This window comes from Trachurus trachurus, assembly GCF_905171665.1.
Source record: "Trachurus trachurus genome assembly, chromosome: 14".
Classification (NCBI taxonomy): Eukaryota; Metazoa; Chordata; class Actinopteri; order Carangiformes; family Carangidae; genus Trachurus; species Trachurus trachurus.
Window position 1 is genome coordinate 30,196,470 of NC_139903.1, and position 13,837 is coordinate 30,210,306.

Consider the following 13,837-nt stretch of genomic DNA (forward strand, 5'->3'; position numbering starts at 1 on the left):
GGAGAGATGAAATTACTCAGTGAGCATGCTCGGAGAGATAGTCTTCCTGTCTGAACTTTCGCTAAGCTTCATTTCAATCAGGACAGACTATTAAGAATGGAATAGACGGGATGTGAAACGAAAGACATTTATTGTGAACAAATAATATTTTTGGCGCTTAGGCCCCAGGGAGTAGATCAGCTTAGAAGACAGATTGATGAATGTGAAGCTTCTATCTGAAGAGGACTTCCCCCAAAATAAAGGTATACCATACCTGGATGAGAGGTATCAGTCTACGGGGAGAGAACAATAAAAGTTAATAAGAAGAGAATATACAGACATGATTAAACCCGAAACGAGCCATGCAAATGGCTGAGCTCTGATTGAAATATGCGGAAAAGACCATGCAAATGGTCGCCATGCAAATGGCTGAGCTCTGATTAAATGCTGCTGAGAAAGGCCATGCAAATGACCGCCATGCAAATGGCTGAGCTCTGATTAAATGCTGCTGAGAAAGGCCATGCAAATGACCGCCATGCAAATGACCGCCATGCAAATGGCTGAGCTCTGATTTAAATGCAGCTGAGGAAGGCCATGCAAATGACCGCCATGCAAATGGCTGAGCTATGATTAAATGATGCTGATGAAAAGCCATGCAAATGGACGCCATGCAAATGGCTGAGCTGACAGAGAAGCGCTTGCATGATGCAGGAGAATGCTAATACCACCACCAGAGATATGCATGACTTACCAAGATATCAAGGTTTCAGGTTCCTTTGAGCAGCGAGGATGGAGGCGGAGTCTGGTCGAATGTAGGAGGCATAGGCAGAAGAAGACCAACGTCCCATTTGTTGGAGAGAAGCGGAGGAGATGCCTTGCATGGCAGCAGAGGTGGCAGCACCTATTCTAAAGGAGTGACCTGAGTACTGCTGAGGTGAGAGATGGCACTGGAGGAGGACTTTTTGCGTGTGCTGCAGGAACCATGCTTTTGACATTGGATTATTTCTTGGTGTCAGGAAGAGAGGTAATGAGATGGAAGATGATCTAAGACGCAAATATCTAAGCATAGCTCTATAGGGGCAAAATGAGGAACCGGTGCTAGCTATAACTATGGAGCAGGCTCCTTTGGCCTTGGAATGTTTAAGAGACAGACAATGATGAGAAGGATGAAATGACAGATCTGAAAAACAAATATCTTTAACTGGGTCAAATGTGTTAGAAGAGGAGGTGAACTCGCTAATCCGCAAAAACCCGTAGAAGGCTAACAGAAAAACACTGATGAGAAGAGAATCAATATACGGAGAAGGCAAGGCAAGGCAAGGCATCTTTATTTATATAGCGCATTTCATACCAAGGCAACTCAATGTGCTTTACATAAAGACAAAACATAAAAAAAGAAGCATAAGACAGAATAAAAACAAACAAAACACTGAAAACAGAGTTAAAAGCAAGAGCAAATAAAAGTAAAATAAAATAAAATAGATAAAGTTTTAAGTTCTCAGCTATAAGCACATGAAAAGAGAAATGTTTTTAACCTGGATTTAAAAGTGCTGACAGTTGGGGCTGATTTCAGTTCTGCTGGTAGTTTGTTCCAGTTGTGTGCAGCATAACAGCTAAATGCTGCTTCACCATGTCTGGTCTGAACTCTGAGCTCCACTATCTGACCTGAGTCAGTAGATCTCAGAGCTCTACTGGGTTTATACTCTACTAACATGTCATTCATGTATTCTGGACCGAGACCATTCAGTGATTTGTAAACCAGTAGCAGAACTTTAAAATCTATTCTGTAGCTGACTGGGAGCCAATGTAAGGTCTTAAGAACCGGGGTGATGTGATCTGATCTCTTTGTTCTGGTTAAAACTCGAGCTGCAGCGTTCTGAATGAGCTGCAGCTGTTTGATACTTTTTTGGGGGCGACCAGTCAGAAGACCGTTACAGTAGTCTAGTCTACTGGAGATAAAAGCATGAATCAACTTCTCCTGATCAGTTTGGGACATAAAATCCTTAATTCTGGATATGTTCTTAAATTGATAAAAGGCTGATTTGGTGACTGATTTGATATGGCTGTTGAAGGTCAGATCTGAGTCTCATCAGATCAGCACACCAAGGTTTCGGACTTGGTCTTTAGTTTCTAAAGACAGTGACTCAAGGTGTCTACTGACAGCAACCCTCTTCTCTTTATTTCCAAAAACAATGACCTCAGTTTTTTCTTGATTTAACTGAAGGAAATTTTGGCTCATCCAATTTTTGACTTGCTCTAAACAGTGACATAATGACTCTATTGGACTGCAGTCATCTGGAGACAGTGCAATATATATCTGTGTGTCATCTGCATAACTATGATAGTTGACATTAGAATTCTGTAGAATTTGACCCAAAGGCAGCATATACAGGTTAAACAGAAGGGGTCCAAGGACTGACCCCTGAGGAACTCCACATAGTCATAGCCACTCGATCGGATTGATAACTACCAATGGTCACAAAATAACTCCGTTCCTCTAAGTAGGACCTGAACCATTTTAGGACTGTCCCGCTGAGTCCTGCCCAGGTTTCCAACCTGTCCAGCAGTATACTGTGATCCACAACCCAGCACTGAGATCCAACAGGACCAGAACTGACACCTTGCCTGAGTCAGTGTTCAACCTTATGTCATTTAACACTCTAATAAGAGCTGTTTCTGTACTGTGGTGAGGTCGGAAGCCTGATTGAAATTTGTCAAAGAGTCCACTGGAGTTCAAGAAGTTGCTGAGTTGATTAAAAACCACTTTCTCAACGATCTTGGCTATAAAGGGAAGATTTGAGATGGGTCTGTAATTGGTTAAAATGGTAGTATCCAATGTTCTATTTTTTAAGAGTGGCTTGATGGCAGCTACTTTCAGGGGTTTAGGAAATGTGCCTGATTGAAGTGAGCAATTTATTATTTGCTGCAGATCTGTTTGGACAAAGCTTATAATATAATAGTTAATAAAAGTCAGATGGTATTGTGTCAAGACAACATGTCGATGTTTTAAGATGCTGAACTGTTTCTTCTAAGGTTTTTTGGTCAACTGTTTTAAACTCTGACATTACAGTTGATTTATTCCTAGGTGATTTTAGGGATTGCATCATTGTATTATTTTGCTGATTTGTGTTGATATTTAGCCTTATGGATTTGATTTTTTCATTGAAGAAGTAAGCAAATTCATTGCATTTTGCTGTGGAAAAGAGTTCTGAAGCTATCTCTTTTGGGGGGGTTGTAAGCTTATCAACCATAGCAAACAGAGCACGAGTGTTGTTGATGTTCTTATTAATCATTTCAGTAAAGTGTTGCTGTCTAGCCTTGAATAACCCATGGTTAAAATTACAAAGACTTTGTTTGTAGAGGTCATGGTGGATTTGAAGTTTAGTTTTTCTCCATTTACGCTCAGCTTTCCTGCATTCTGTTTTCAGAGCCTTTACCATCAACGTGTTCCTCCATGGTGTTCTCTGCCTGGTCAAGGTCATCTTAGTTTTAATAGGTGCAATGGTATCAATGACATTTGAGATTTTGCAGTTGAAATTATACAGGAGTTCATCAACTGTCTCTGCACTCACATTTGGTGACATGACTATAGCCTCCATAAACTTAACACTGGTATTCTCATTTATGAACCTTTTCCTAACAGATACAGAGGATAACTGCATGTCCGGAGTTATCTGTAAGTCAAAGAACACACAGAAATGATCAGAAAGAGCCAAGTCCTTGATATCAACAGAAGTAATGTCAACACCTCTACAGATAACCAGATCCAGAGTGTGGCCTCGGGTGTGTGTGGGCCCTTTCACATGTTGGGAGAGGCCAAAAGTGTCAAGAAGAGAGCAAAGTTCTTTGGCATTTGTGTCCATGTTATTGTCTATGTGAATGTTAAAATCCCCTGTTATGATAAAAAAGTTGTAGTCAGTGCAGATAACTGACAGCAGTTCGGCAAACTCATCAAATAATTTTCCTGGGTATCTTGGTGGTCTGTAAATAATTAGGAAGAGAACTTTTGGATCCCCCTTTACTAAAAAACAGAGATATTCAAAAGAGCTAAAATCACCAAATATAGTTTCCTTGCACTGAAATACAGATTTAAAAATGGCAGCAACTCCCCCGCCTTTCTTACCACTTCGACACTTATTCATAAAACTGAAATTTGTTGGTGCAGCCTCATTGAGAATGGTAGCACAGCTACATTCAGTCAGCCATGTTTCACTAAGAAGTAAGAAGTCTAGATTATAGGTCATAATGATGTCATTTACTAACAAGGATTTGTTGGCTAGTGATCTTATATTAAGTAGAGCTAACCTTGTGGAGATAACAGGAGACACTGGTGAGTTTCGAGGTTGACAAGCTATACTCACTAGATTGGTAGATTTAATTGAACCCTTTTTATTTCTCACCAGTTTGATCACTTTTCTGTTACCCGTCACCACAGGGATTGAGAAAGCTGCCTGAACTCCATAGGGCCCTGACTTTTCCTGGGAAAGAACATTCTTGATATCAGTATTGCAGCCTGGACCCGGCACATATCATTCAGACTCAATGATATGATGATTCAGAGGAGGTGGGGGGGCTCGGTTGCTTTTGGTCGAGGGTTGTTTCTGACGTGGTGGAATGCGAGGGGGTGGACGATGTGGGGGGTTAATGGGGGAAAATATGAGACCCTGGCGTGGTGTTAGTTGGATTCCAGTAGTGAGAAAGCTCTTCATCCTGTCAGGGAAATCCAGAAATGGGGAGTCAGGACTAGATGAAGAGAGTTGGGGGCTGGATGGGGTCCGGGGGGTTGAATGTTGGGAGTCTCCTGTTGGGGCCGGGGGAGACTCCCCTTTTGGGGCTTTTGGGGACTCCTCGTGTTGTGTTGATGGGGCTGTTGGATAATCCACTTGTTGGGGTGCAGATGATGACGCTGTTGGGGCTGGTGTATAATCCACTTGTTGGGGTGCAGATGATGACGCTGTTGGGGCTGGTGTATAATCCACTTGTTGGGGTGCAGATGATGACGCTGTTGGGGCTGGTGGATAATCCAGTTGCTGGGGTGCAGATGATGATGTTGCAGGTTCTTTCTGAGTCTGCTGTCCTCCGTTGTCAATCCTTAACTCAGCGCCCTCACCAGAGCGCCGTCTTATCTGTTGTTTTGGATTGTCTTGTCTCTTGTCCTTGACAGGGACTGCTGGTGCCTGACGCAAAAAGTAAAAGATGTTGGCACTTAGCAGCTGTACTCCTGACTTGTTAAGGCTAAATCCATCTGCCTTAAAGAGGTGCCTGCATTCCCAAAAGATGTTGAAGTTGTCAATAAAGTTCAGTGATTGAGCAGTACATGTATCTTTAAGCCATCTGTTAAGCATCATCAGCTTGCTGAATCTCTCATCTCCTCGCCGAACTGTTGGCAGAGGTCCACTGAAAAACACCTCAGTATTTAAACACTGAACTTTGTTTATCAGTTCCATGAAGTCTCGTTTTAATAGCTCTGATTGTTGCTTCACAACATCAAGGGCTCCTGTGTGTATGATGAGCGATTTCAATGTTGGATGCTCAGCAACAATCTTCAGGATCTTTTTTGAAACATCAGACACCATGTCATTGGGAAAACACAGTACCTTGGTGCAAAAGCGTTTTATGTCATACACAGCTCCGTCACCCACTATCAGAGTTTGAGGCCCAGTGGTTAGCTCTCTCTGTAGCCCTTTAGCATCAGATTTAGCCTCATACCTTTCTCTGGTCCTGGGAGATGAGCCTTCTTTTGGGGAGTCTGGGTCCTGTGGAAGTGGAGCAAATCTGTTCACAAGTAGAATCCCTGTGTCTTGGGGCAGTTTGCTCGTAGCCTTGGTCCGTGGTTGTTTCCTCCGTGGTTTTGGGGTTGAAGAGACAGTCCTGTGTGATGGCAGTGCAGGCCACTCGGTGTCGTAATCCATCTCCGGGTGCTGAGTTCTGCCTGATAATTGTCTTCCCATGTTTGAGGGAGGTATTTTGTGGTGCTTTGGCTTTGCACCAAGAGAGTTCCAGGGAGGACTGTTTGATTTACTCCCATTTACACCTGGCTCCGGCTGTGCCTTGGTTGTGCCCGTTAGCCTTGTGTTTGCCTGCTCCCTTTCACTGTTTTGGAATATCGGCAGAGTAGTATCATTTCCATATTGTCCATTTATCTCCACGTTCACTTCGAGCCGATGCATTTTTGTTTCCAGTACTGCTATCTTCTGGAGCAGTTTGTGGTAGTCCTCCGTGGAAAAAGGAGGCATCTTGTTGCTAATTCGCTTCTGTTAGCTGAGCTCCTCAGTCCCGGTCACGACAGTGCCGGGTTGTGCTGCTGATAAGCCACACTCTCAGGGTAAAACAGTTTAAAAAACAGTCGTAGCCTCCAGTAACTATCATAAATTAGGCTCCCAGTGATATGTAGGTATCCAGGAAAAAATACAAATAAATTTCAAAAGGAAAAGATTGCAATGGAAAAAAAAGAGAGAGTGAAGCGGAGAGCAAAGGAGTGAAGCGTCTGCACTCAAGCAAAGCAGGAAGGAAAAACAAACAAACCTTTACGGAGAACCGACACCATATTGTGCAGAATAGAAAGAGTGATTATGCGTCTGTTATCATGTGGCTGAGGGAAACATTTAGAGATTCCCTTTAACAATAATTTAATCGATGGGTACAATAAGTGATAAATGCACAAACAGATTTAATAAGGACAGGTTTTAGTGGAATGTTGAGAGAGGCACAGAAAGTGGCGAAAGTAAACCAGGCAAAGTCATAGGTTTTTATCGTGGAAGCAGCTAACCCTTTCCTCATGTAAGCCCTAGCAGACTCTTAATAATTATTCAGAGGAGCAGCTAGAATAGAGTGAGCTCGCTCAGAGGAGGAACGGGAGTGGGGCGAGTGCAGGCATCCGGACAATGATTCCTGAACACCTGGAAGTTGAAACGGGACAGAGAGTCAGCTATGATGTTGAAATGACTGGGCATGTGGCGAGCGGTGAGGATGAAATTGAGGTTAACTGCTAACCAGGTGATGCGTCTCATGAAAGGCATGATAGTGCTGCATGAGGAGCGACCTATATTAATGATGTCAACGACCGCTTTATTATCACAGAACGGCAATTATTTTGCGTTGCCAGGAGTGACCCCACACGTGACAGGCTACTGCAATGGGGAATATCTCGTAGAGCGCGGAAGAGAAGTCCTGCTCAGACAACTCTGGGGGCCTGCGTTCTGCGAACCACTGGCCCTGGAAACCCCCCCCAAAACCCACAGATGGAGCCGCATCTGTGAAAAACTGAATGGAATCGGAGGAATGCACGACATCATCATAAAAGAAAGAAACGCCATTCCACTTTTCTAAAAGCAGAGACCAGCACTTTTCGGAGCGGCAACCTTCATTTAAGACTATTTGGTCATGCAGGTTCGACACAGAAGACGCTAAATCGAGCAGCCTGGAGATGAACGAGCAACCCTGAGGAATAACCCGCATTGCAAAGTTGCAATGGCCCAGAAGAGAAAGTAATTGTTGCTTTGAGATTGACTTTTCTGACATGAATGCCTGGCTGATTTCACGGATTCTGGTCAGTTTCTCTTCTGGGAGTGAAGCTTTCATTTCCACAGTATCCAGCAGGATTCCGAGGAACTCGAGGGATGTTGCAGGGCCGAGAGTTTTCTCCTCTGAGAGAGGCATGCCGAGCTGGCTGAACAGGCGCTTTAATTTTTCCAGCGAGGAACCCGAGCTATCATTAGGGGAATCGATGAGCAAAAAATCGTCCAACAGATGAAGCACTGAAGGAAATTTGACATTATTGAGCAGAATCCAGCAGAGCCTCTGACACCATATTAAAAATGCACGGACTGCTCCTGCAGCCGAAGGTGAGTCTCACTGCAAAATAAAACTTTGACTCCCACTTGATGCCGAAAAGATGCCACTGCGACGGATGAATGGGAACGATCTTGAACGCATCTGTTATATCTGCTTTGGACAACCAAGCTCCCTGCCCGGCGAGTTTAATTAATTTAATTGCGTTGTCGACTGTGGCGTAGTGAAGTGAAAACGGAACCGGGGGAATGAGACTATTAACGCTCATAACGGGGCCTGAACGAGGAGTGGACAAATCGAAAATCAGTCTTTTCTTCCCTGAGTATTTCCTCGTGGCGATACCTGCTGGACTAGTGCGAAACACAGAGAAAGGAGGGGAGTCGAAGGGGCCAATTAAGTAATTTTTATTAAGTTCTTTCCCTAGCAGCTGGGAGAGGCTCTCTTTGAGCGCCGACTGGAGATTTTTTGCAACATAGCAAGAGTCCAGGGAAGAAACAACTCCCACTCGAAAACCCTGAGAAAGACCCGTGAGCAGGTGATTGGTGAAAACAGTGTCAGGATGAGTGGACAATTCGAGAGCCAGAGCCCTCACATTAACGGGAGTAGATGGGTGATCTTTTAATATTACTGAGAGCCGCGCCGATTCGCTTGGCGAGAGCGGGCCAGGCAGGCGGGGATCAGCCGCCGGGGACACACAGATCGAGGGTGCACATCCTTGCATGCACTGCAAACATGAAGAAATACACAACTTGGGTAAGTGCAAAAATTTTCATTGAAATTGTTGCAGATGGGCTGATTATTAAACAATTCCACCTTTCTACCGCGCTTATCAGTCACGGAGCGCGGTGCGAGATCATCATGCTGGGGAGGAGCCGGCGGCTTTTAATTGATTTTATTTATTATAGATGTTTTATTTATTTTTTATATTTTTCCTAATTTGCACTTTAAGGACTGCACCCAATTTCATTGTACTTGTGCAAAGACAATAAAGACATTCATTCATTCAAATAGCTCGCTCCTTCCTCCTCCTCCAGGTCAGTGTGACCTCACTTCATCTATTCAATCAATTTTCCCTTTTTTGATAAATGTGCTGAAAGTTCAAAAGTTCAGTGTGGTTACATGTGTTACATCACACATCATCGGACGTAAAGAACACTGATTCCCCTGAAGATAAAAGCATGTTTATAAAACCTTCCAACAAAGAAGCTCTGAATTAGAGCTGGTGAGTATTATCAACAATGAGCAGGGAGATACAGGAAAGGGGAGACAAGAGATTGAAGGCAGAGTCACTCAAAGTAGGTGGAACCTCTGATAACAGACAAACTATGGAAAGCAATGTACAACACCTTCACTTCTATCTACTTTATTTCTTTTTACTTAGCTGTGAAATAAGCCTTTTTCTTCTTCTTCAAAACAGTAGTTAGCTCGCAGCAATCAAGCACTGTGTGTTTATTTTTGGTCTTTATGCTGCTTTTTACAGGTTGATGGAAAACTACACCTACAACAGCTTCACACTCCAGTTAGAAGGCTTAAATGTCACCAAGGACTCCATCTACTCTGTGTTCCTTATTATTTTATTCTCCTTTCTGTTCATAATTGTTGCAAATGTTGCCATTGCAGCCCTTGTTTTCATAGACAAAAACCTTCACCAGCCCATGTATCTACTCTTTTGGAACCTGTCAGTCAATGACATACTTGGAAACTCTATCATTTTGCCTCGTTTGCTTATAGATATATTGCACCCTCCATCTGAACGTCTCATCAGTTACTATGAGTGTGTGGTTCAAGCTTTTACTACACACATGTTCAGCACCACTACTCACACTGTGCTCATGATTATGGCCTTTGACAGATATGTAGCCATCTGTAATCCCCTCTGCCTCGTGTTACCAGTAGTGGCTAACTGCTGGACAGTTGCCACCTACATGGTAGCGGGAGTTGATTGGGCTTGGCGTGCCGGGGCAGCTTGTACACGACCCTAAACCTGTCTGGTCTCATGTAGTGTGAGTCTGTAATCCGTTGCCTGGAAGACAGTAGGTTTCTGGGAGAGGACTAACAAATCAACTCCACCCCCCCTCCAATAGCCAGTAATGGTCATTGGTTGGACATAGGGCTAGCAACCCTGTTCTGTAAAAAACTATATATGCTACGGAAACGGCAACAAATCAAACCTCAACATCTGGATGTGAAGTCCCACATGAGTATCAAACTCGCATGACCGCCTCCAATGAAAGCCCTAGGGAAGTTGGTGGCGCGAAGAGGTGGGCACTGAACACCAAAACCAAACTAAAGTTTGGCTTCTGGAATGTCCGAACCATGTTTGAAGCTGGGAAGCTAGCACAGATCACCAATGAAATGAGACGCTATAACCTTAATATCCTCGGGATAAGCGAAGCGAGATGGACAGATTCAGGGTCACTCAAAACAAGCACTGGGGAGACAGTCCTATACTCTGGACGAGATGATGGCCGGCATCATGAAGGGGTTGCCATCATTCTCCAAAAGGGTATAGAGAAGTCACTCATTGAATGGAAACCCATCAACAATAGAATAATAAAAGCCAGATTCCAAGGACAACACAACAACCTTTCAGTCATCCAATGCTATTCTCCCACCAATGATGCCAAAGAAGAAGAAAAAGACCTCTTCTATAACATCCTCCAATCTGAAGTCCAGGGAACACCTGCCCAGGATCTCCTCATAGTAAGCGGCGACCTTAATGCAAAGGTGGGCAGCGACAACAGCAATTATGAGAGAACTATGGGCAAACATGGATGTGGAGTAATAAACAACAATGGTGAGAGACTAGCTGAATTCTGTTCATTAAACAACATGGTTATTGGAGGCACTCTGTTCCCCCACAAGAACATCCACAAACTGACATGGCTATCACCAAATGGGAGAGACCAGAATCAGATTGACCACCTGATGATCAATGGGAAATGGAGAAGCTCATTGAGAGATGTCAGGGTGAGAAGAGGAGCGGATGTCTCCAGCGACCATCACCTTGTAACAGCGGACATTAAACTCAAGTTGAAAAGAACAGGACCGACACCCAAAGGTTCCCCAAGATTTGATGTTTGCATGTTGAAAGATCCATCCATAAAGAAGAAATTCACAATACAACTCCGGAATACATACGAAGCTCTCTCTAATGCCACAACCGACGACGATGCCAATGAGATCGACATCAACAAAAATTGGGAAAATATTGTAAAAACCTACAAAGATACCAGCAAGAAAATTATTGGATACAGGCAAAAACAACACAAAGAATGGATCAACAACAACACATGGAAGATTATCGAAGACAGAAGGAACTTGAAAACAAGAATCAATAACACCAAATCATCCAGGATCAGACACGAACTACAAGCCCAGTACCAAAAAACCAACAGACAGGTGAAAAGGCGATTAAGGAGGGATAAGAGAGCCTACCTGGAGGAACTGGCAAGCGCAGCCGAAGAAGCAGCCTCCCATAACCAACAAGGAACAGTCTACAAAATCACCAACCTGATATGCGGAAGAAAATTCAGAAACAGTGAGCATATCAGAAGTAAACAAGGACAACTACTTACCACGGTAAAAGAGCAAGAAGATCGCTGGACTGAACACTTCAAAGAGATCCTCAACAGAGACCCCCCAATTCACCCATTAGAAATACAGGAAGCTTCAGAAGACCTAGACATCAGTACCAACCCACCAACAAAAATGGAAATCATTCAAGCCATTCAATCTCTAAAAAATGGAAAGTCCCCAGGCGCTGACAACCTAAACGCAGAACTCTTTAAAGCGGATCCAGAAGTAGCTGCAAACATCCTCCTCCCACTGTACATCAGCATCTGGACGGAAGGGAAAATACCAAATGATTGGACAAAAGGAGTGATCGTTAAGGTCCCAAAGAAAGGCGCATTATCTGACTGCAACAACTGGAGGGGCATTACACTTCTTTCTGTTCCCAGCAAAGTATTCAGCAAAATCATTATACATCGAATAACAGCAGCTGTCGACAAAACACTGAGAAATGAACAAGCTGGTTTTAGGAAAGGAAAGGGATGTGTTGACCAGATCTTCACTCTCAGAAACATCATTGAGCAGTGCAGTGAGTGGCAACGGCAGCTTTACATCAACTTCATTGACTTCCAAAAGGCTTTTGACAGCATCCATCGCGATAGTCTCTGGAAGATCATGAGAAGTTATGGCATCCCCTCCCACATAGTCAATATTATCCAACAATTCTATAACGGCTTCTCATGCACAGTAGGAACTAACACCACCAGCTTTCTGGTAGAATCCGGAGTCCGCCAAGGATGTGTGATGTCAGCATTACTCTTCAATCTTGCTATAGATTGGGTCATGAGGAAAACAACAGAAGACAAGTCAAGAGGGATTCGATGGACCCTCCACTCTAACATTGAAGACCTTGACTTTGCAGATGATCTAGCCCTTCTATCACATACGCACACGCATCTGCAGGAAAAGACAGACAGACTGCAACATTATGGTCAACAGGTTGGATTAATCATAAACATCAATAAAACTAAAATCATGGCTATCAACATTAATACACCAACACATACAAAAATAGAGGAGCAGATCTTGGAAAATACAGATCACTTCACTTACCTTGGAAGTATCATCCACCACGATGGAGGAACAAGCCAGGATATTAAAAACCGGATCAATAAGGCACGTACAGCCTTCATAAAACTCAAGCAAATCTGGAAATCAAGCCAATACAAAACAAAAACAAAACTAAGGATATACCAAAGCTGCGTACTGTCGACACTACTGTACGGTGCGGAATGCTGGAAGACCACAGAAAGTGACATACATAAACTATCCACTTTTCACACATCATGCCTGCGTAAAATCCTACATATATTCTGGCCCAAGACCATCTCAAACAATAAACTTCTCAACATTACCCAACAAGACCACATGTACAATATAATCACAAGGCGAAGATGGTCCTGGATTGGCCATGTCCTCAGGATGGACACCAACGCTATCCCAAGAGTCGCTCTACATTGGACCCCAGAGGGCAAAAGAAAGAAAGGGAGGCCTAAAATGACATGGCGTAGGACTATAGAGAAGGAACTACAACAGCACCACCAGAGCTGGGGAACCATCGAGAAGATGGCCAAAGACAGACAGAAGTGGAGGGACTTTGTTGCTGCCCTATGCGCCATCCGGCGTAATGGGGATAAGTAAGTAAGTAAGTGTAATCCCCTACGTTATTCTGTCATAATGACCAACAGGATGTTAGTGAAGCTGACGGTTTCTGCCTGGGGAGTGGCCTTTGTTTTAGTGGGGATTCTGCTGGGTCTGACCATGAGATTAAACCGATGTAGGACTCTGATCAAGGGCATTTACTGTAGCAATGCTGGGCTCTTCAAACTCTCCTGTGAGAGTGTGTTTATTAATAATGTATATGGCCTCACTTTCACAGTGGTCCTGTTCACAGGGTCTATAGGCAGCATGGTTCTCACTTATACCAAGATCACTGTAGTCTGTCTGACCAGTAAGAACAAGTCTCTCAACAGTAAAGCCTTAAAGACCTGCAGTACTCATTTGGTTGTGTTTCTGATTATGGTGTTTAGTGGAATGTCACTCATTGCTCTGCATCGATTCCCAGAGTACACAGAGTACAGGAAACTCGGCAGCATTTTGTTTCACATCGTCCCCGGCAGCCTCAACCCCATCATTTACGGTGTGCAGTCCAAGGAGATACGAAAATTCTTGACAAAGTTGTTTGAGCCCAAGAAAACTTTGCCATTATAATAACAAACACTGACTAGTGTCTGACTAGTAAGAACAGGTCTCTGAACAGAAAGGCCTTGCAGACCTGCAGCACTCATCTGCTTGTGTATATTGTGATGATGTTGATGATTGTTTTACATCGCTTCCCACAGTATGTATAGTACAGGAAAATTACAAGCATTTTATTCCAAATTGTCCCTAGCAGCTTAAACCCAATTGTTTATGGTGTGCAGTCCAAAGAAATCCGGAAATTCTTATTTAAGATTTTGGAGTCGAAGAAAGTTTCCAAAGTTTAAAAGTAACA

The 13,837-nt window shown here is 43.5% G+C and overlaps 1 protein-coding gene across 1 annotated transcript; it reads left to right on the top strand.

Moving 5' to 3' along the window:
• Positions 1-9,254: 9,254 nt before the first annotated feature.
• Positions 9,255-13,554, top strand: LOC310997243 (olfactory receptor 52N5-like; the record flags this gene model as incomplete). Its single annotated transcript, XM_083986919.1, has 2 exons — positions 9,255-9,636; positions 12,986-13,554. 2 exons carry the CDS (start codon positions 9,255-9,257, stop codon positions 13,552-13,554), a joined length of 951 nt encoding a protein of 316 aa, XP_083843045.1.
• Between the last annotated feature and the right edge of the window lie 283 nt (positions 13,555-13,837).